The sequence below is a fragment of the Ctenocephalides felis genome, unplaced genomic scaffold (assembly GCF_003426905.1).
Source record: "Ctenocephalides felis isolate EL2017-DRISC unplaced genomic scaffold, ASM342690v1 CF-g0.4_SCAFFOLD_01886, whole genome shotgun sequence".
In the NCBI taxonomy this organism is placed as follows: Eukaryota; Metazoa; Arthropoda; class Insecta; order Siphonaptera; family Pulicidae; genus Ctenocephalides; species Ctenocephalides felis.
Window position 1 is genome coordinate 60,196,426 of NW_020538040.1, and position 24,515 is coordinate 60,220,940.

At 30.7% G+C, this 24,515-nt stretch overlaps 1 protein-coding gene across 1 annotated transcript in view; it reads right to left on the bottom strand.

Annotated features, from left to right (window-relative positions):
• LOC113375164 (chondroitin sulfate proteoglycan 4-like) overlaps positions 1-24,515 on the bottom strand; it is an 86,509-nt gene that overhangs the window by 3,995 nt on the left and 57,999 nt on the right. The window contains 25 exon segments of the mRNA XM_026615115.1: positions 14-384; positions 387-443; positions 446-652; positions 655-758; positions 760-851; positions 854-1,003; positions 1,135-1,167; positions 1,226-1,280; positions 1,429-1,808; positions 1,810-1,948; positions 2,136-2,254; positions 2,416-2,625; positions 2,698-3,614; positions 3,617-5,192; positions 7,043-7,288; positions 7,366-7,525; positions 7,610-7,824; positions 8,284-8,374; positions 9,481-9,491; positions 9,889-10,089; positions 10,782-11,039; positions 16,869-17,090; positions 21,736-21,888; positions 22,318-22,540; positions 24,288-24,469. Coding sequence (XP_026470900.1) covers positions 14-384; positions 387-443; positions 446-652; positions 655-758; positions 760-851; positions 854-1,003; positions 1,135-1,167; positions 1,226-1,280; positions 1,429-1,808; positions 1,810-1,948; positions 2,136-2,254; positions 2,416-2,625; positions 2,698-3,614; positions 3,617-5,192; positions 7,043-7,288; positions 7,366-7,525; positions 7,610-7,824; positions 8,284-8,374; positions 9,481-9,491; positions 9,889-10,089; positions 10,782-11,039; positions 16,869-17,090; positions 21,736-21,888; positions 22,318-22,540; positions 24,288-24,469 — 6,372 coding nt within the window.

Here is a 24,515-nt window from a genome sequence, read left to right on the forward strand (position 1 = left end):
GACCGTACCATACGAACTTAGTAAAAACGGCGTAGCGTAGGTACAAGTTCGATTTTTTTGTTAGGCAAAGGTCAGACCAGTATTGACTCCTTTGTATCATTGAATTTGTCGTACGGTGTGGATATTCAATTTCGGAAATATCGTAAGTACTCCAGTCTTCTATGAGATCATCTCCATATGGGTACCTGATATTCATATCAATATCAGATCCTAACATTGAGTCCACTGGGCTCAAAGCGATCACTTTGCAGTGAGGGACATCGGAATGGCTTGGTAGAGGCATATCGTCATCTATCTGCAACGAATCCTCAGATGAAATATATCGTTTGACATGAGGGGAATGCGGCATTAGATGATCAGGTGGTCTAGGCAGTGGTATAGTTTGAGCGTCTTATTCAGATCTTCTTTAATCGGTTCCATGTTACGGCATTTGATTACTGCTAAACGGCTATTCCTAGTACGACTCCTCCTACCATGCTTACTATTAAGAGATAGTCACTGCTCATGTTGGGACTGGCTACCTGCATGCCTCCTTCGTGACTTTCGGGGTCTCCTGGTCCTGGCAGCTCATTAATAGTGTTATGTACCATGAGTTTGATCTTAAGTTCTGCCACAGCGGGCTGAAAAATAGACGCCGCTACCGTAAATTTTAATTATCCTCAAGTGAATCGTATCTGTTGATTTCTTAGGAACGTAAATATATACACCGCTTAGTATTTCTTTCATGTGTAAATTGGCCTACTTCGCGACTCTGTGTTTCTGTGCTCGCCGGTAGATCTAATTATTTTCTTCAATTTTCCGTAACGTGGTTTACGTATTATACGATATGTGGGATTGCTGCTTGTTAGTTTTTGCTAGCGTGTGTAGCATCCAAAGATCGCAAAGATATCCTGGTCTTGTCACCCATCAGAACAGCTAACGGACTGATCTGCATTAAAGGTTGAACTTCGACGTTCACTTCTATGTTTGTTATTTGTGCAATGGTCCCTATATATCCCATAACCTGTACAAAAACAAAAAAAGAAATAATAAGCATGGTACAATTCGGTGTATTTCACAATAAATAATGTATATATGTTCTTCAAGTAACATTTAATTTACTGTGTTAATGAAGTTGAAGGCATTGTTTCTTACCTGAAAACTATCATTGGCTGTCGTCATATCAGTCTGCATAACATGACATTCGATGATTCAAGGTCTGATGCGAAAAACTAAAAGCTCGTACATCTTTCACATACAAAACTCCATCCCTTGGAGAACGCGTCACATTGAAAAATATTCTGAAATATTATGACAAATCAAAAATGTTGTCGCTACTGTTTAATAAGATATCTGAGGTGAGACTTCTCGTTACAGAGTATATGAATTTATTTTGCAAAATTGAAATTAACTACACAAAAATTAATTTTGTTCATCAATATCAATTACCTATTCGGATTGGCATTGGTGTCAACAATGAACTGTTCCTTCCTCAACGATGCAACATTAGATCCTTGTTGCAAATATATTGGTTCGCCTGAAGTGATATTCAATTCGACCGGAAGAACATGTATATTGAAAACTGTGTACGCTGGTTTGAATTTGCCATCCCACACGCGGAAGTAGAATGTCGTCATCTGAGTAGTTCCGGAATGTTCGTAAATTATCCTTTCGTTGTTGATGTCGTCTTGAGAAAACTTATTGATGTTTATTGTTTCTTCGAAGGTATTGGTATCATGATTTTTTTGTCTATAAATTAATCTGCCTTGCGTGGGACCGCTTATTATGTCGTACAAAAGTTCTTCAGGAGGAGTATCTAAATCTTCTGTTTAGCAGGTCTTCAGAATTTAATGTTATATTTTCGCCCTGCACAACCGACACGTGCGGCGCTTGGGTTACCAATCGGAATGGTTGATCGTTTATAGGCGTAATCTTTATAGGAATGGTCACGTTGCAAAGAAGTATGTATCTAAAGTAAAATAATATAAACATATAAGAAAATTGCAATTAAAAAAATATTTGTTATATTATATTTAGAAAACAATTGAACAATTTAATTGTAATAAATATAAGGAAAATCGTGAAATTATAATTTTTTTTTCAAAAATGTTCAATAAATGTAATATGTATATTTGTATATAACTTTTGGTACTTACTCCGGTAACAGATAGATCGCAAGTTTTATGAAATCTTCAACTGTGTCTGAGTGATCATGTTGATATTTTACTTGTCCTGAATCTAGTTCATTTTGACTATATATAGTGATATTAGGATCCTAGAAAAAATAATTGCATTCCTTAGTTTTTAAGTTAGAAAAGAAGTCGAATTTTAGCAATGCTGATAATTATTCAACAATGGCATTTTATTATGCGTTCAGATGAATGTAGTTAAAAAAATTATTAAACTTAAATAAAAAAAAAATAAAATAATACTGACCTGCATAAACGATATTACACCATGCTGAGGTTGCGATGCATGCGCATGGACAATGGGCGACATAAGACCTGCGTGGCTCTCTAAAAATTCAACAATGGAAGACAAATTAAATCGTACAACGGCTGTTCCACCCTCTGGCAAAAGTAATGGAGGTACTGATAAACATCTGTCCAAGCCGCCCGATGATACTGATATGTCTATAGATAAATGCTGAAAATAACAAAATGTAAAGTTTATTTGGAAAGGAAATTGTTTTTGATAAAATCGTTATTAAACACTGACCTCATTTGTAATCGTTTCAGCTAAATTTGAAGCAATGTCAAATATAATGGAATCATTAGCATTCATATCACTGAAAGGATGAGTATGCTCATAAAATATTCGACTCATATTAATATCGGCCTGTGTAAAACTATGAGTTACTTGACTAAAAGAGCCGTCATCTGATTCCATAACCAATCTGCCGAGAGTGGGTCCGTATTTTACAATATATTTTATTTCCCTGCCATTATCAGTTGATATTGTCAACAAATGGTTAGGCGTGAGCGGCTTTCTCAATAATGGAAATATGTGAAAATTATTTTTAGTAATTAGTTTCAACGTGACGGGATTTGTTGTTATGTAAAAACTTTGTTCGGGCGTCGAATGTATACCATCACTGACCGTGAAAAGGATTTTGCCGCTAGTATCGTTTGTATGCACGAATGAGATTTTGCCATTGATTATTTGATCTTGGGTGAAACTGAATATTGGTTCGTTAGGCGATCCAGAAAGAGCAACATGTCCGCCTCTTACCACTAAAACATTAAATGTCAAGTTTTCTGGCGGCGTGTCATTATCTTTTACATATAAATCATTTGCTCCAATTACTCCAATTCCTCCTTTCCACATATCAAGACCACTGTTTGTTAATATAGTTGGAGTCTCATCATTGATCGGTGTAACATGAATTTTCAAAGTGCTTGGAAGGCTTTCCCTATTGTCAACAATTGCTATTATTACAGCACTATCTTCTAAATTTTCACTACCGTTGTGTACATATACTACGGCATTTGCTTCTAACTGTTTATATGAAAACCTTGTTATTTTATCTTTGAGTTTACCAAAGGTTAGTATACCATAGGAAGGTTGTTTCTTAATCTTAAACTCTGTTACTTTACCCCTATAGTAGTCTGACAAAATTTGTAGATTATTTTGGATAGAACTACCGATTTACCTTCTACAACATATAAATCGTCGGTTCCGAGGTATATATGTTCAGGTAGAATAACAACGTTGAGAGCTAAATTCGGCAATGTTGTGATGCCATTAGATATATTAAAAACTATTCTATCTGCTGTTTTATTGACTCCTGATTGAATATAATGCAATTTTCCAGCATTGATGACTGATTGATCAAATATTCTAGTATCTTGAATATCTTCTTCACCCACCATAGTGTTTTTTTGCAATTCTAGATATCCATATTCTGGCATTTCAGTTATTATATACATTATATCAGATGCCGGTATTAATGGATGCAATACATCTAAATGCTGTTTAGTTATTACAGCACTTGTGGATTCTTCAACTAAAAGCGAATTGTTTGCTACAATTTGCAAGGGCTCCCAATAACTAGCCGGATACACTTTGATATAGTAGAAATTACCATCCATTGAAGTATTAAGTGCCGATAAGTGATATTTAAAATTGTCTCGACTAGTAGAATAGGTAGTACTTTCGTAGCATACGATGCCCTTGATTAAATCTTCTTGAGTAAAAGTGTTTGTCGTTATATTATTTACTTTGATGCTACCATGGTTTGGACCATCCACAACCTCGTAAATAATATCTTTATTTTTACAATTTATATTCGTTTCGATATCCAAATCCTCACTGGATATTGTGATAGATTTTCCATTTTGAACTATTGACCCGTTGCTTATCAAATTTCTTATGAATGGTTCAGAAGCTTTAACTTCCAAAAAGCCATTAACGTCAAATTCACCATCGTTTACCAAGAAGTTTATTTTGCCATTACTTTCACCTTCATGTTGAAATAGAATTTTACCGCTATTTACATCTTGCTGAGTAAACTTGTATATGGGTTTAATCATATTATTCACGTTAAAAATGTTGCCAAAGGATATTTCTTCTCTGGTGTATATTATATTTTCCGGTTTAGTGTCTATATCAGCATCAATGTAAAGCAAATCTTTTCGAGTAATTAATTTCGAACCATGATTAACAACGTGGAATATCTTATTGAAAGCCTGTTTAGGACTATTATCGTTATTCAGATTTACGTTTATGCGAAACGCGCCAACATACTGAAAATCATGCTTCTCATCCGAGAGTGCCATAAAATAAAAACTATCATTTTTACTTTCAGAGTCATCATGAACATAAAATACTTCATTATCATCTAATTCTTGTGAGGTAAAAAACTTTATATTACTTCTTATTTTCTTGTCCTTCATGACAATTTGTAAAACTCCGTGCTTTGGTCCTATACTTATGTTATAAGTCAAATCTTTTATACCAGTCGCATCAAAATTGAAATGCGACTTTGTAATTCCGACGCGAGCACCTTCATCAACTTTCAACGATGTGAGTATTACTGTTTCATTAGTAATTGACGGAGAACAATTTATTGTCAATGACCCATAACGATCTTCACATTCCGCTATTGATACTTTGTAGAAAAATTCATCTAGTATTGGCGAGTGGGCAGTTCGATATAATACATATTTCACACGGTCTTGGTCCAAATCTTGTTGGGTGAAAACACCGTTAACCTGTAATTGTATGCTCAAATTAAATTTATTTACTATTTACCATTTTAATAAATTTTATATTAAGTGGGTATTCTAGTCTAGAAGAAAAAATATTTTTTTGATATTTTCGAACTTTAACTAGTTTTAGGGGGAAGTCCCGTAACGCCGGACGGCACATAGCACCCGGACACTCTATTTAACATGTATTATTTAAGCGAGTGCAAATCTTTTTATTTCAAAATACAAGTGAAAGGGGCGCGGGGGGCACACAGGTGCAGGATAACGCGCGAAGCCTCACCTGTGATGCACATGACCACGGCGAGGGCAACACTTGCTGTTTTAGGCGCAAAATCACGGCGTCACCTAAATATCAATGGAAGTAATTCTAGTATATTTATGCATTTACATTTAGGTGGTATGCAAATATAAAAGTAGCACTTGATTGTTATCCGTAAAATGGTAGAATATTATTGGATCTTTTAAACAATTTCAGTAGGTACCACCAAATGAACGAAAATGTCTGTACCTTAGCACCAGACACTAAGTCGTCCCTTAGTGCCGGACAGTAAATATATTGATATTTCTTGTGAGAATTTACGTTATTTATTCTAATTATTTAATTTTGTTCTGTATGAGTGCTCATACCCCCATTTTTCGTATTTCCTAATCAAACAATGAAAAGTTATGATGTATGCACCAGCTGAGAGCATCGGTGTGGCCTAGCCAAAAGGGTGGGTGAATTGTGACTTTTTTTGCAATATCTAAAATATTAGTCAAACACACATGTGCAGACATTCCAGAGTCTTCCAGAGATAGTGTGAAGATGGCTACAGATGGCTGCACATGAAATGTCCGGTACTAGGTGCCACTTTTTAAAATTATATTTTTTTGTTACCAACCTTTGATTGATACTATTAATTATTTTTTAAGAGAGGTTGCATTTTTATTAATTTAGTTTGATATCTAACTTTGTTATCAAACATAAGTCATAATTTAATAAATATTTCGTAAAATATTTTTTGATTTATTTCTAATTAACCTTAGGTGTCCGCCACTAGGGGACTTTCTCCTAGAATTTAAATTATTTTCGAAGATATAGGCATTTGATTACAATAATTGTCCTCTGTTCCATTCCTTTAAACGCGATTTTTTCGAAACTGTTTTTTTTAAATACGATACCCACGACATCTCAAATTCTATTGAACCGATGTACTTAAAATTTTTACAGAGCCTTCTTTATAGGATTCTCATCAGTAAGCTTATTTTCAAACTTTTACTATTTTTTTTTTAAAAATGAGGGTATTAAAAAAAGTTACATGTTTTCACAAATTTGTCAGTATAGTTTATACGATTGCGACGTTATATTTCTTTAGATTATTTATAGAGCTTAAAATCATGGTTAGGAGTCAGGTGCCATTTTTTGAGAACCCCCACTTCATCACCTGATAGAATTAGAAATTTTTTCCTGTTTTTAATTTTAATTTTTTCTGTATTCTTAAAGCTTTTATTAATAACTTATAAAAAAATGGATAGTAAAAATATTGTTTGCCTTTCTTAAAGCTTTTCAAAATTCACATAAAATTCAGGTTCTAAACTAGAAGATACCTTTAACAGATCATGTTATTGAGATAGTTTTGATGTAATATTTCATATAATTTACATTCTTTCTGGTGTAGTTCGATACAATTCAAAGAAAATAGTAAAAAAAACACGAATGAATGATTTACAATTAATTTTATTCCAACTATATTATACGTTTTTATTACTGCGATGAAAATAAAATAATTATATATTGTAATATTTATTTCAAAAACATATTCATGATGAACATGACAGAGCTTCATATAGATAATCTATCTTGTTTTGCTTACCTGAATTTGTTTTTTGCCTAAATGTAAAAAACCGTATTTTGGAAGACTTGTAAGCTTGTAAGCAATATTGGCATGAGAGGAAGGCATCGGTTCAGTTTGGTACAGTAAATTATTCATAGATATTATTGCTTCTTTTGTACCATTCATTTGAAGGGGTTGATGGGTATGGACGCTGATTTTCAATTTTGTAAATGTTATTCTGAAATCGTATACACTACTGCTTGTATCTCTCACTAAAGCTCGGAACTACAACAAGAAAGAAATATTATTGAATTGATAATAGATGAATCGTGGTGAGCTTTAATATTATTAAATGGATTTACCTTGAATTCATCATATTTCGGTAGACTTACGCTGTGCAAATATCGCACCTGGTTTTGCGACACTTCAGTATTTGTAAAGTAGTCCACACATTGCCAAGTTGAATCAATTTGACGTAGCTTTTGAACACAGCCAAAAGTCGGAGACTTTACTATTTCATATCTACCGAGGAGAAAAACAAAAAACACAATGAAAAGGTTTCATTAAAGAGAAGTTCGGTTCATTAATAATTTTTATGTTATTTACTTTACGCTTACGAGTCCATCTTCTACATTACTCGTGAATTTTAAATGGTTTTCAGTTATAAACGCAAATGCTTTATAGACGAGTATTAAGCCTGTATTATTTACTAATCGAAGTTGTAACGGAATAAAAGAGAGTCTAAGGGTCGCCGGGAGACTCGATTCTATGCCATCCGATACTTGGAAAATTAGCTTAGTGGAGTTGTTCTTGGGAGTTATCTGTAACAAAATGATGAAATAGAAATAATGAATACAGTAACTACTTATGTATATTCGCTACAAAAATTTGATTAAGCTTTATCTCCATCGTATAGATAGTATAAATTACCACTTCGCTTAAGTTCGTATTACCTTTATTATCATATTATTTTTTGTGAAGAATTGAAGTAAAATCTTTCACTAGATTATAGATATATTTAAAGAAAATAAAAATATTAACAATACTTTGAACGCGAAAGCCAAAGAAGGTTGTATCAACATAGGAAAATTTAACTAATTATGCTTACGCGCTTATTATGATTACATCAACTGATTCATATTACATTACCAGTTCACTTTCATATACATACACACACATGCACACACACACATATATATATATATATATATATATATATATATATATATAAGAATATAAAATATACGTATTACACACTAGAAGGAAACATTCCGTTATACCTTTTCCCCTAAATGCACGTAAGATATCAAGCCATCGTTCAAATCCTTCTGCGTAAATTTCAAGACCCTCACTTTATTTCTTCTATATGTCCTGCAGAATTATCCATAGACATTATTGTTATAACTAGATCAGCTATATCAGAGTCAACATCTTCTGCATGAATATAATGAGATGTTAAAATTTTTCTTGTCCCCTGAAAAGAAAAAAATGTAATTTTGAAAGTAATAATCACAATTGTTACATTTAACTTTTCAAAGGATATGTTACAGTAATCACAAAAATAAGAAATGAAATTTTGTACATATCTTTACATTTCAAAAGTTTCTCAATATTTTGGCATACCTTAGAAAAAATTGATGTATGTGTGTGTGCGTATGTGCGAATACAAATTTTTGTCGACGATTTCGAATGTAGTACTTTTTTTTAATGTAATGTAATATGACACGAGTAATTACAAGCTAATTAAATCACTAAATATTCGAAAGTAGTACTTATAAACCGATTTCAATGATTCGGCATTCGATTCCTATTGATAAAGATGAGTTTTGGGAAAGACAGGTATGACTGGCCATTTCGAAGATACCGGACAAAAAGTACAAAAAACGGCAATTTATTATTTCAGATAACAGAGCGTCCGATTTTTAGCGTCATAAAATTTTTCTTTCACGGTTTTGCCAAAAATACTGAATCGGTTTTGAAAATTCATAAACTCTTCAAAAGATCACTCGGGTACCGTGCTGGTTAGTTAGGTAAAGATCGGCTGGGCCTTTTCTCCAGAATCGATTCTTGAAAATTATATTTGTAGATTTTAACTTTGTGTGACGAGAGTTTATTTAGTTCAGTCTTAGCGAACATCTTGAAATATTAGAGGCCTACAAAATTATATATTTTTACTCTGATTAGTCGTTAGTAAAAAGCGAAAAAATCATTTTCGAAATAAACAGCATCAATATTTTATAGTCAATATTTGAAAAGTTTCTAAATTCTTATCGACCATGTTGATTCTTTACACATATCGGAAAGTTCATGCAACTCGCCTTAGGGCAAAGTTCCACTTACACCTAGTTAAGTATGTTTTTGGTAACAAAAATTCATGTTTTCCTTTTAGCCAAATATCAACGATTACTACTAAAACTTATGTTTTAGTATATTTTCTGATTATTATACAAATGTTTGTTAGATAGACCAGAACAAACCCGGTAAAAGCCTTGAAAAATGGTCAATTAAACTCTCTCTCAATAATATTTTTGATTCCATTAAATTTTGTTGAAAAAAGATCAATTACTATAATGTATAAATTATGCAAAAAGTCATTAATTCGACCAGCGCAATTTCAATGTTTTTTATCGATCTTTGCTACAGCCATTTACAATGCGTTTAATTTTACTTTCAAACCCTGTAGGTACTAATATCTTAACTTGGACAATTGTTCGAGTCTATTGAATTTTTCTATTTGTAATCTCGGTCGGGTACTGTAACTCGACCGGGATTCGATCTGAGTACCCTTGTAGTACAAGTCGAGCGCTTAAACTAAACATTTTAATGTTCATTAGCATGTTTTCAAAAATTTAGCTTTGAAATAATATTTTTATAACTATACTTACTTGAGCCATCTGGAACGTTTTCTGTTTATTAACAAATAAGACGGGCGGATCGTTTACGGGAGTTATGTTAAAATGGAGTGCAAATCTGTGTCTACCTTGCAGGTAAATCGGCAGAGCAAATCTCGACTCGTCTACTCTTAATTCCAACTCAAAAATAGCGAAATCTTTTCTTGTCTCTGTTCCATCGTGGATATAGTTCACCTTTTGGTAAATGATATAGATAATAATATAATCATTGCGCAACAAGTTATTGACTAGCATTTACAAAGAGATTTATATATAAAATTATATTATGTGTCTTCATATAGTGATAACTCTCATGACCAATATTTTCGAAAAAAATATTTAAGTTATTATATTATCATAAAATATACTAGTAGCAAAAAGTTCAGGTATTTGGTCTGCAACACGAAGCTAAATACATCATTTAATATATTTTGATATAAATTAACCCTTTCCACTCGGATGCAGCCAGTTATACAGTTATTACGTTACATCTAATGTTTAATATGTTTCATTAAAGAAGTCACGGACTTCATTTCAATTGATAATTTGCTGAAATGTCTGTTCAATAAATGTCAAATAAATTATAGATAGGATTACAGATTTTCTAGAGAAAAATAATTGATAGTTGAAATGATCATTTCGCGTCGGCAAGAATAGATCATCATATTTCATACTATATAAATCATTAGTGATGCATAAATAGAATTCCATAATTATTTCATTTATTAGGACTGTCCAAAATGACAATTTTTGACCAATACGCGTTATGGATTAATGTATTAGACTCGTGGGTACAACATTTTAATTTCATAAAATCGAAGGCGGAAGCGTTTAATTTTGTAACTTATTTAAAAATAATATAACAATATTTTATTTATAGCACTTACTTTTCCTTCACTCAAATCGAGCAATGTGAATAGTTTGTCTTGGTTGATCTGCTGTGTCCACAAATCAAAGCTCAATTGGCCATGTTTCGGCAGTTCGATTACATGAAACAGTACGTCCGTATCTCTCACTCCAAATTTTGGGTAATCAAGTACCATATGAATGTTATTTCGATTAATTGGTCTAGTCTCCCCTTCTGGACACTCTAACGGGGTCAGAGATAGCATTTCCAAATCGACTGCTAAATTTTTAGAGAAAACCTGAAATAAAATATATTTTTTTTATTAAATAATGATTTTTACGGAACGGGTAATAAGTAAAACATTTGGCAAAAATTGAAGACGTTCGAAAGAAAATACAAATCACCCGACCATTGCCAATGATTAGTCGAAGGCTCTATCTAGGAATTTTATGATTAATGCAGAAGAAACTTTCTAAAAAATACAACATCAATATTGAGTGTGACTAGTTGCTATAACATTAGTCCATCATGGTACTTTTCATATTTTAGAAAAATATTATATATTTCATAAAAAAGTTATAATTATTTGAAAAATGATGTTTTTTGAAAAATTTTCAAATTTTTTTTGACTTTTTAAAAAATATTTTTTTTAAAAACTGTTGCAAAATTTGTGAATTTTTATCTTTATAGCTTTTAATATTGAGTTTAAAATTTTACGGCATTAATATACCTTTTGTAATAATAATTCGTTGATAGACTTTCACATCCTTATATGGTTACATTCATACAGTCTTTGGGTAAAAAGATGACAAATTGTAGAAAAACAGTTTCTATAATTAAAATAATTATAATAATTATAATTAAAACAGTTTTTATAATAAAAAAAAACATTTCTATAATTAGAAATTAACTGGGAATTTTATTGAACATATTTCGATAGTTTCTTATTCGATACGCGTTATGTATTTTGATGGTAGTTCATTTAGTTTAGACAGTATAATTACTTAAAATCAAATTGAACCTTTGTGCCCTGCCTAACCTATTATTCAAAATCAGAAACCTTTCAGAAAGTGAAAATAATTATGTTCATTATTAAAATAATATGCGTTGAAGTATTTTCATGAGTAGTTTTTCTTGAAAAAATTATTCGTGTCTTAATTTTCGTGAATATTATTTTCCTCGAGTATTTTTACAGGGCCCGCCTATACATACTATGTTGAGCATAGTTATTATAAGTATAATTGTGTTATTATTAATTTAATATTTACATCTTAAACATTTCTTGTGTGGGTCAAAACAATTTATATGCGCTATTTCCTTCAAAATTAAAATAATAGCATTTTCTCTAGAATTTAGAGTTTTGATGATTTCTAACAGTTTCGGCAGCCATAGTATACCAAAGAAGTAATCATGATTTTAAGAAAAAAATATTTTTGTTTATTTTTCAAAAACCACCTTTTTTAACATTTTGTTTAATTTATTTCTCTACCATATCACGATAATTAGAGGCTAATTTTTTATGCAACCTGATTAATTAACTATGTCTGCAGTATTTGGTTTACTTATAGTTTTCAAAATATTCTATTACGTATATATCATATATACGTAGTAGAATATTTTTAAAAAGATAAGTTTTATTTTTTTATATTAAAACTATTAGCACTGACTTAAATAAAATAGCTCATATATATCAGTGCGTGGACTGCTTTTACAAGTGGTTATAAAAAAGACGGGCTTAAACTTGATGCGCGTAAAATCAAAGAAAAACACGTTCGCCGGTGTTATGTTATCAACAAGTCTATGAAACGTGATAACAAAATCTATTATTGTTTCGAGGTAAAAACATCCACTTTACTCCAAGGCGTAAGTGCTTCTTGTTCTTTGTTCGTTGCAATTTTTGTAATCTCTAACATGAGAGAGATCTGTTCGAGTACTTTGTTTTTGCGTCTATAACGAGCATTTCCAGTGATATGGGCAAAAAGTATAACTTGAAAATTATTATCCCTTCTTTCATTACGCAGAATTTTTTAATATTGCATATAACATAAGTTAGATATATTAGAATATATTGTTCCTTTTTGGATTCGTCAAAAATATTTGATTTTTTGAACTGTTAAATTTTTTTCATGATTAATGTTAAATGTAATATGTCATTTTTACATTGCGATTGATAATGTTTTGATGACGTTTTAGTATCCGAATTAACTTGGTAAGCATATCAAATCTGAATCATAAATCGATTTATCTCGAAGTTTCTATAAATATTGACAACTGTAATTTCAGTTTTTTTTTAATTCATAACTGTCAAATTTATGTCAAGTCAGGTTTTTTTGAAATTTCTAAAAATTAAATATTTATAATATGAAATGTGTTTTTGAGTATAGCCTATCACCCGAGTTGGATACAAATGCATACGGTGAACAAATCAAATTTAAAATCGGTTCAGTAGTCTAAGCGTCCATCGCAAACCAACATCGTGACTATATATATATCTTCTTTATACAAAATACTTTTGCTGTTAAAAAAGATATACCTATATTGAACTCTCGTTTATGATTGTCCTCGTTCAAACAAACTTGGCAAGTTCGTCGCAAAATACACTCCAGCGAGCATTATGCTTTTGTCCCCTGAATATTGAATACGAAATATTTGTATCTCAACTTTTCGTATATTAACTTTATTCAAAGTTTTCCTTAAATTTATGCCCGATATCTGTACTTCATAAAATATGTAACCTAAATATATATATTTACATATTCATATAACCCAAAAACGATTTGCAGAGCGAAATCTTGAATGAAATACAATTGCAGTTTGTGGCATATTATAATTTAAAAAATATTTAATTTAGAAGTCAGAATTAAATCAAGCTTGAAACGTTAATAATTCGTTGCACAGTTTTAGAATTTTCAGAAAAATCACTTTTATATAATATGTATAAATATACACACACATATATATCTATATATATATATATATATATGATATATATAAATATATATATATATATATATATATATATCTTATATATAAAAATGGATCGCAAAATGTGTTGGTAAGCGCATAACTCAACAACGCGTGGACCAATTTGGCCAATTCTTTTTTTAAAATGTTCGTTGAAGTCCAAGGATGGTTGTTACGGCGAGAAAAAAACGAATAATTGCCGGGAAAACCCTAAAAACAGCCCTTTTCTTCTTTAATCGAGTAGGCAACGCAATTTGTAAAAAAAACAATGATCTATGACATGACATTTTGTGTAGTTTTTGATAATCTAATTTTGAATATATTTATATAAACATAGAAATTACTTTCTATTATTCAAGCTATCTTGGCAGCCAAAAACATTGATGTAAATTAATTAAATTTCAAAATTCAAGAACAAATTACGGGCGAATCAGTTGATTCGGCAACTAACCAAGACGATCCACCGGAGTTTTTAAACTCGCTGGATTTGCTAGGATTGTCACCTCACAATCTTCAATTAAAGGTTGGATCGGCAATTATAATGTTGCGAAATATCGACCAACTATATTCAAAGGATAGTATAAAGCAGAAGATGTTCGTTTATGGTATCATTAAGTGTTTGTGGTATTAATTTAGAAAACCCATGCTTCTCACATGGAAAATTGTATGTTGTTTGTTCCCGTATTGGAAAACCATCATATTTATTTGTCTATGCGCCAGGTAATCAAACAAAAAACATCGTTTATCGCAAAGCACTACAATGAAAATTGAACTGATTTTTGAATTATGATTTACATTGTTAAAATCACTTACTTTTAAATGCTTATAGTGTTTTATTTAATTATTTTTAATTCACACCGAATTATTACCAGGGTGACGGTTCTGTTCAGGATAATTTTTTGCAAAGAATAGAGAAAAGGTAGGCACAAAACACCGCCACATTACAATTTTTTTTTGACAGGATGAAGTCTGTCGGGCCGGCTAGTATATATATATATCTTGATAGTTTTTTCGACGTTGAAACATATTTGAAAAAAATTTTTAATAGCCATTCGTCAAAATAAAAAAATAAGTTAAGATAAAATAATTTTCTTTATACTACGTTTCGACACTTGATGTATGCATTCAGTATTCACCAGTTCAAAAGCATAAAACTTATATATCTTGATAAAATTGAATTTTTTATGGAATTTAATACAGAATTATAATTATTAGAAAAAGGAGAAATATATTATATCATTATTATTATAATTCCCGTAGGGTAAGTTATAGTATTCGCAAAAAAAAAACAAAAATGAAATTTTTTATATATCTTTACGTTTTAGAGTTTTCTGAACATTTTGGCATAACTTAGAAAAATGGACGTATGTGTGTGTGCAGATACAAATTTTCGTCGACGATTTTGCGAATACGGATCAACTGATTTGAATAATTCAAAAAACATTCGATTCCTACTGATAAGGAGGCTGATTAGTTTTTGGCAAAGGCAGGTCTTTCAGAGATACGGGGCAAAAAGTGCCAAAAATGGTATTTAAGTTTTTTAGATAATTCAAAAAAAAGTTACTTGTAATGGCGAAATGAACAACTAGTAACTACATTTTTGAAAAGGCGGGTCTAGCGTCTTCGGAAATCCAATAAAAAAGTAAAACAATGCCATTTGGCGGTGAAAAATGAATATTAGACATATATAAATCGTATTATCAGATATTTGTACATTTCTATGGGTTCCTTACCAATGTTTACACATTGGAGACTACGCGACGATTCCAACTCAGCAATGCAGCGCGATTGCTTAAAAAAATGTTCAAAATTTTCGAAAAAAAATTAACATACACAAAAACAAGATATTAAAAAAAAAAATTTCAATAAAGTTAATTTTTTTCAAAAATCTCAAAATTTTTCAAAAATCTATTTTTTTCAAGGTTCCGCAAAGTTTGTTTTAATAATTTAGTTTACGGTACGGGAAGTTCCAGCAATTTGCCTTAAGGCACGATGCCATGCACCACTAGCTAAATGCATAATGGAGAAAAAAGTTGTCAGACTACCCCGTAAAAGTGACCGAACCAATGTCATATGAGATAGATAAATGTGCCCATAATTATGAAATTGGTCTAAGTCAAAATTTAAAAAAAAAAATGAGTTTATCAGTTATTTTATACCACATTAGTTTAAACTAAATGTATTCAATGTAATTTTTAAGAAATTGTCAAAAATGAACCATTAGATAGTGGTTGTAATTTCAACATTATATGGAATTCATTTAGTGTTAATTATGAAAGTGGCCTAAGTCAAAAATTTAAAGAAATTTTATAAACATCTTGAAAATGGCACGTGGCCTTCTTTGACGCGTTTCTGAACATAATTAAACAAGTATAAATAGATAGCAAACTGAACCGCTTTTCGATTATTTTAATTTTAATTTGCCACTCCTGCTACAGAGACGCGACGAGTGTAGCATGAAAATTTACCCCTAGGTTCAATTCTAGATAAATCCAAATCCTTAGGTTTAATTCTAAGATAAATTTATATATAATATTGTTACTATAAATCTGAAATTTTAATATGTGAAATGATAACAAAACATACTCATAAAAAATATATTTTCATATATATTAAAAACATTTTCAAAAATGAAATAAAATTATAATTTAAGCAATAATTAAATAGGAAGACCAAAAATATACGGAAATATTAAATTACTTCCATTATACACCAGCATTAGACCAGTATCGGAAGAAAAACATAAAGATATTATGAGTTTACTACCGTACATCCCTCCAGTTTTTCAGGAATATTTTAAGAATCTTAAATACTCGAAATAATGATAAAAATGGATTACCGTTTAAAAATAAATAATAAATGCTCACGAATTATTTCAATAAAAATTATTGTTTCAAATAAAACTCAAAGTTCTTTATTGCTTTAAGTCATTTATAGGACATTCAGTTAATTTTGAAAATGGTCTAAGTCAATTCAAACTTTAAAAACAATATTATCGTATTTAATTAAGACTAATAAAATTAAAAATTAAAATGTCGCATAATGTAAAAATATTTTTTAATTTATTCAAATGCAAATCATTAAATATCTCGAAACAAGAAAAATATATGACTTAGACCACTTTCATAATTATGGGCACAAATGTAAAGTTTCTTTTACATACCTTGTACTTTTCCGCATAGTCCGGGTTAACGCACATCTTTTGGTCGCATTCGCATTTGAATCCATCGACGCCCCTCTGCTCGCATTGCGCCTCGGCCGAGCAGGGCTGTGGCTGCTCGGAGCACGGGTACCTCCACACGCACTCGCCTGCCGTACCCTGCGTTACGCGCATCGACGGCAAACCAATGGCATGTCCGTCGAGATCTATGCCGCGAATGCAACCCTGGCAAGGTAGAAAAACAAATAAGGACATTATTAGTAAGACGATCATAAATAAATTATAGCAGGTTTTCATAATTCACTCTTTCGCTGCAAGCTTCGCCTATAAGTAAGGTGACCATATTTCTAACTTCCCGTAGGGTAAGTTATAGTAATCGCAAAAAAATCGAAAATGAAAATTTTTATATATCTTTACGTTTCAAAGGTTTCTGAATATTTTGGCATACCTTAGAAAAAATGGATGTGTGTGTATGTGCGTGTGTGCATGTGTGTGCGGATATAAAGTTTCGTCGACGATTTCGGGAACACGGATGAAGTAATTTGAATAATTCAAAAAACATTCGATTCGTATTGATAAGGAGACTTGCTGACTAGTTTTTGGCGGAGGCAGGTCTAGCCGTTCCGAAGATATGGGGCAAAAAGTACCAAAAACGGTACCTCAGTTTTTAAGAGAACGGAGCATCCGATTTTAATAATTCAAAAAACATTTTACTTGTATTGACAAGATGAAGAATTGATCAAATTTTCATGAGGACAGGTCTCGGAGATCTAACGAAAAAAGTAAAAAAAAAATGCCATTTGACGGTCAAAAATGATCATTAGACATATGCACATCAAATTATAAGATATTTTATGGAGATTTTAATAATGTGTCTCAATTTTGTTTACGTTTCTATGGGTTTCGTAACCTCGTTTGTCCGTTAGACGGCGACGCATGCATACGCGCTTTAATATTGCGTCTCTACAAAGTTTTTTTTTACCAAAAAGTCATTTTTTTCAAAAATTTAAAATTTCTCAAAAATCTAATTTCTTCTTTAAAAAAAAAATATTTGGCACGAAAAGTTCCAGCAATTTGCCTTAAGGCACGCTGCCATACACCACTAGCTGTGATTATTAATTCTTTTAGAAGAGTAATTTTTAATTTTTAACTTTCCGTAGGGTAAGTTATAGTAATCAAGTACAAATGGAAATTTCTACATATTTTTACGTATCAAGGGTTTCTGAACATTTTACCTAAGAAAAAATGGATGTATGTGTGTGTGTGTTCAGATACAAAGTTTCTATTCGTACTCATAGGGAAGTGCTGATTAGTGCCAAAAATGATAATTCAATTTTTGAGATTTAAATGAATCAAAAAACCTTTTATTTGTATTGACGAAATGAAGAACTGATAAATGGTTTCGGAGATCCAATAAAAAAGTAAAAAACTAGGTGTATGTGGTATTTGGCCCTAATGTAAGTCGCATGAACTTCCCGACACGTGTAAATAATCGACATAATCAACAAGAATTAAAATTTCACTACATATTTAGATGAAATTTTGAAAATAAAATTTTTCTCTCATTAAAAACTAAATATGTAATGTGATTTTCAATTGATATTTCTCAAACAAACTTATAATATCTGTAATTGTATTGATTATAGTCTCAAATCATATAATGAACACTTACTACGTAAATGATTCGAACGAAACATATATAGAATTGTTTTACTGATTTCAACTAACAAATGTATGTCGATTAGTTGATTAGCAAGTTTATTCTTGTAAGAAATTAATCTTTTGTTCATCGGGCGTTTATTTTAAATAATTTATTTCTGTTTTTATTGTTATCCATTATTAAGGCAAAATGCCACTGACGTCTAGTCATTAATTTGCGGTTGCGCAAAATATTTAAATTATATATATTTCTTCCGATTGACTGTTATTGTTAGGTGCAATTATTTGCATTCAATCCATATAAAGCTCCTTTTGTATGACGTCATGCATTGGATTTGTAATTATTGCCAAATATGGCAATACCTAGATAAGGACAAAAGATGCCCAAAAATAATGCAAAATCAGTTATCGATCGACATGTGAAGTGATCGGATCTCTCTGTCAGTCGTAAGTCGTCGGTTGTCGGTCGTGTTAATTCTGAAGAGTGTCCTGCTGTGCAAGCCGAAGGTCGCCGCGTGTGTGTGTGATTTTAACGAAAATATTTGCGAACAAAATGGTGAGTTTTCGTTTTAATAATTGCTGCTATAAAGTAAATTAATATATAAAGTTTAATATGAAAATAGCACTATTAAAAACTTTGATTTATCATACAAACAAGACTAATAACCTGCGCATTCTATGAAAACCGACTGTGCGCTGTATGGTGTTGTGATCGTAATGTAAATAACTTTGACAAATGAGAAATACAAATGCTTTTCAATACATTTATTATATTAAAGTAAATGTTGAATGAAGAAATTCCATGCAACTGCTATATTATTAAACTAGTGGGGCGCATGGCATTGTGCCTTAAGGCAAATTGCTGGAACTGCGCGTACCAAAAATGATTTTTTTTAAAAAGATTAACATTTTTCAAAAAAATTTATTTTGAAAAAAAATAGATTTTTGAGAAACTATAAATTTTTGACAAAAATTTACTTTTTTTTGAAAAACAAAGACTTTGAAGAAAAAATTATTTTGAAATCATTTGGCAATTCTGAACTTTTTTTTAAAGCAATCGTACTGCTTTAACTGCATAGATACGAAATATCGAAGCGCGTAAGCGCCGCGTCGCCGTTTAACGGATAAACATTGGTACGGAACCCATAGGAATGTTAACAAAATTTATACTTATTGTTAAAATCTCTATAAAATATCTGATATTTTGATGTGCATATGTCTAATGAACATTTTTGAACGCCAAATAGCATTTTTTTTTCACTTTTTTTACTAGATCTCCGAAACCGCTAAACCTGCCTTCATGAAAATTTGATCAGTTCTTCATCTTATTAATACATGTAAAATGCTTTTTGGATTATTCAAATCGGACACTCCGTTCTCTTAAAAACTGAGTTACCGTTTTCGGCACTTTTTGGCCCATATCTTCGGAACGGCTAGACCTGCCTTCGCCAAAAACTAATCAGCACGTCTTCTTATCAATACGAATCGAATGTTTTTTGAATTATTCAAATCGCTTCATCCGTGTTCCCGAAATCGTCGACGAAAATTTGTATCTGCACACACACACATACATCAATTTTTTCTAAGGTATGCCAAAATGTTCAGAAGGTTTTGAAACGTAAAGATATGTAAAAATTTTCATTTTCGATTTTTTTGCGATTACTATATAAACGCCCTACGGGAAGTTAACAATGCCATTTGGTGGTCAAAAATAATCATTAGACATTTATATATTCTAATAGACCTGTGATAGAGTATATCTTTATTCCGATAATACAAATCAAGCTTTTTACTTTTCATAGTTGCTCGTTAAAAATATTATAGATAATGATTTATAAGTTATATCTACGGCTTGCCATTTTATTTATGTATTTGTGAGTTGATATTAGAACGTTACAAATAGCTTTTATTCAGTATTTTACAATAACGGAGCTTTCATCTAATGATTTTATAAAATACAATACATAAAATTGATTTTAATCCATTCAAATCTGTTATTAAACCGCTTGGAGAATCTGCTTATCTATATACATCATTTTTCTCGAAAATGATTTGGTCTTAAAATAATATATTTTAAAATCTGTAGTTTAATTCTATGTTCTAAATATTTAATATATATGTTACTTAAATTAATTAATTGATTAACTAATTCAATTATCATGAGTTTTTTAAAAGTATTACGTTCGCGTGACCGTTCCCAAAGATCCTTTCTTCGTGAGTAGAATAGGTTATTGTTTTATGCAAATTAAATACGTTGTATAGGACAACCATTATCAATTTATTAGTTTTTTTTATCTAATTACATGAAAGATTACTATAAACTTTTAATTAATAATGGAAAACAAAGTACTTACGTTTCAAGTTAATTATATATTTTTCATTTCATTATATACTATGGTTTTTGTTACATACATTCTAAAAATGTTATATTTTTTCAATAAAATGATTATTAAATTTGGTCAAAAAGAAATATTGGTAAATTTTGCGTTTCATTTCTATTTCGTAATATCTTAGCACTTCGTGGCATACTGCGAGAACAGAGATGCCCTGTTTTCTCTCAAATAACTGTAGTGATTTTAAATATTTAAGAATCTTCTTATTAATATTGGGCGAACTGATTTTTCATAATTAGAATCAAATAAGTAAAGAAATTGTCAAGAAAATATTAGAAAATAATATTTACTTTTCCTAGTAAACTCTGCATGCTTATGAAACGTTCGGTTTTTATGTATCGCAAAAAATTCATAAATATAGGGGAAATACGGAAGAAATTACACAGTGGCTTTATCCAATTTTCCCACCTGTATAACGCGAAGAAAGCTTCAAATGTATATCGCGCCTTCAAAAGTTTATTTTGAAAATGGTTTCGTCATGTTTTTTGGGACTAATTCATTATTATTTGTAATTATTTCTATTAAAATCCATGTGCTTATGCTAGTACTAGTGATTTTAATCAATTTTATTGAAATTATCAGACATTTGATGAATTTTTGATTATTCATTCATTTTTGTTGAAATTCGGACGTAGTATAAGAAAAAAAAATTAAACCTGTCAAAGGTAATTGGCTTTTATCTTCTACTCTAACCACTTTCAAAAACAGAATTAAGGATCCGTCGGTAAAATGAAGAAACTCGCGATAATATTATGTTTATTTTCATATATAAAATAAAATGTAAATACGATGAATGATTCATAAAAATAAACACTTACCTTGAAACTATGTTCTACAGTTTTGAGTCCTTTTCCAGAGGCTCTCGCACGCTTCGATTCTTCAATTCCACCAATATAGTAATTTTCGCTTAAATCTAAATGTCTGGAGTTTTGAGGCAGTTTATTGCTTAGTTTTTCATTATCAACTATTAGCTGCAATATAATGAATTGACTGTTAGAAATTTATAATAACAAAAAATTTCTTTAATAAACATAGCAATAGCCAATTGTTTTATTTTTTGTTATTTCTATTAATTTATCAAATGTGACTATCTAATTAATTATATAAATTTATAATTATTATATAAATTTTCTGTATTAAAAAAATAAGTTCGCGAATGTATGCTGTAATAATATTATAATCACCTAAAATATTCTTTTGACTGGGAAAAGTGTTGAGTAAAAACATTATTTGAAAGCTCACACTGATAAAACAAGCATATAATATTATTAATATAATTAAAAAAATAGATAATTTGCATACGAAGTGTATAGTAAAATTATATAACATGACGTTTTAATGTAATTCGAGCGTTGGAACAGGCAATATCAAAAAATATATATACTAATCAGTTTTCTAACCTCGACCATTGCGGGATTAAAAGTGACGTCTAACTTGTGCCAAATGCCGTTTGACACGAATACAGGACTATAGAGTTCTGTAACACCACCCGAGCCCTTATTGAACAAAATTCGGACGCGCCCTTCGATTATTTCGACTGCCACGAAATCTGCCCTTGAAGACTGGCCGGTGTTGTACAGCAGGGTTGCGTGATTTACTAGCGTCTTGATTTCGAATTGCCATCTGAAAAATATAACGATATATTATTAATAGTTTTTTCTTATTTCTTTTACTCATAACAAGCAGAACATTCTATTTTGTTAATTTGATTTACATTAAATTATTATTGGGTCTCTTGCAGAATTACTAATGGTAGTTGTGCAATGTTCGATTTTATTATATGCAAATACATAATCATATTAACACATGTCGAAGTATGCAACTTAAATTATCAAAAGAGATTGAATTTCCGCTCAAAATATTAAATTCACAAAAAATACAGCCAACCATCTCTGCGTGTTGTATTCAACACGCAGTACTCTGGAAACGCAGTTTCTATATTACGCGGAGCTAAAATTTCGCTAGCCCTCCTATAACGCGGAAAGTCTTATATTTGGGCGACGAACTCTATCCATGTATATATACAAGAACAAAAACATAAAAAACAAAAAATAATTGGAATGCTTCCGAGAACCTTATCAGATTTCTCAGTTTTACTAATAAACATTTTGAAACTGAATTGCAAAGTTTAATATTATTGTTATCGAAAATTATTAAAAGTACTTACGGAAACTTACAATTTTTAAAATACTGGACCTGTCTTGCCGAAAAACTAATCATTTTTGCACACCATTGACAAAAGCAATATGCCTCATGAATCACTCTAATCGGATGATACGTTGCCAAAAACTAACCAGTATGTTTCGAATCGAATGTTTCTTGAGTTATTCAACTCAGTCGATCCGTGCTTCTGATATCGTGGACGAAAAATTTTATCCAAACACAGATATCCGAAGTTAATTGCCCTGGGCCCTTAACAATTAAAAATGTATTCTTTTTTTTGCATTTATTGCCTTTCATATAGCGCGGTACAAATGATGTGGTTTACATATTAGGCGCCACGCACTCACCGCGTTATAACAGAGTTGGCTGTATCATAGTAAATTGGCGTGAATAAAATATTAGAATATCTAATTTGCAAATATTGAAATAATTATTTAAGTATATTTGCAAATGATAGAGAGAGTATTTTAATTAATTACGTTTCAGCCGATTTTTCTTTGTGGCATTCTATGAGAAATTGTAAAAATAATTAAAAATGTAGAATTTGCATTGGCGCTGTTGTTATTGCAGTCATTGACAATGTATTTGAGATAAAATTATAGTTTAACCTGCTAACCTGTCATAAAAGCGCCTCGAAAATTACCTACGGACCAGGCGTATATGTTTGATCGACTTTTAAAATTATACTTGTTTTGTGCTTCTTTTTTTACCCCGAAAATATTAATAAACAATATATATATTGAAGTTTTTTATTTATTTTGTATCAATAAAAATATAAAAAGATGAAATTATAGAGGCAATACACTCCCGGTTAACAGGGTAAAAAACTAGATTATAGTGCCAATAAAGACCTTTTAGAATATGATTCTGAAAATTAATAGATGTAAAAGTAGTTCGAATTCGGTAATTTTTTGATATGTTAATGTAAGTATATTACATAAACAGAAATTTTTCGAATGCGAAAAAGAAGAAAATTCAAAATTTGAAAGTAAAATATTTATCTTTTAAAACAAACTTTCAGAGTTTTATACACTTTCAATTTTTGCTAGATAGAATTGAAAATGCGTCAATTTGATATATTTTGTCTAAGTATCATGGAAGTTTCTAAGTATCGGTAACGATTTAGTAAAGTAAGAAAAATCAATTTTAAAGGTAGTTACTTATCATGAATCGTCATATGTGATATAAATAATGTGATGTTACTAACCTTGCCCCAGCCCTGGACGACGCTTTCTGCAACATCATATAGGCACTATCCTGTACGAAGCTGATGTCTGTGTTGACGTCCGCGTCAAATTCAGCGGCACAATTCCAAGTAACGGCATTTACTTGTACTTGACCAGATCTTTCCCTAGCCTTTTGCAAAATTGATACGTTGTTGTAAGATACCTGCAACATAACAATCACTTTAAATAAAAAAGATCTGTATATACTC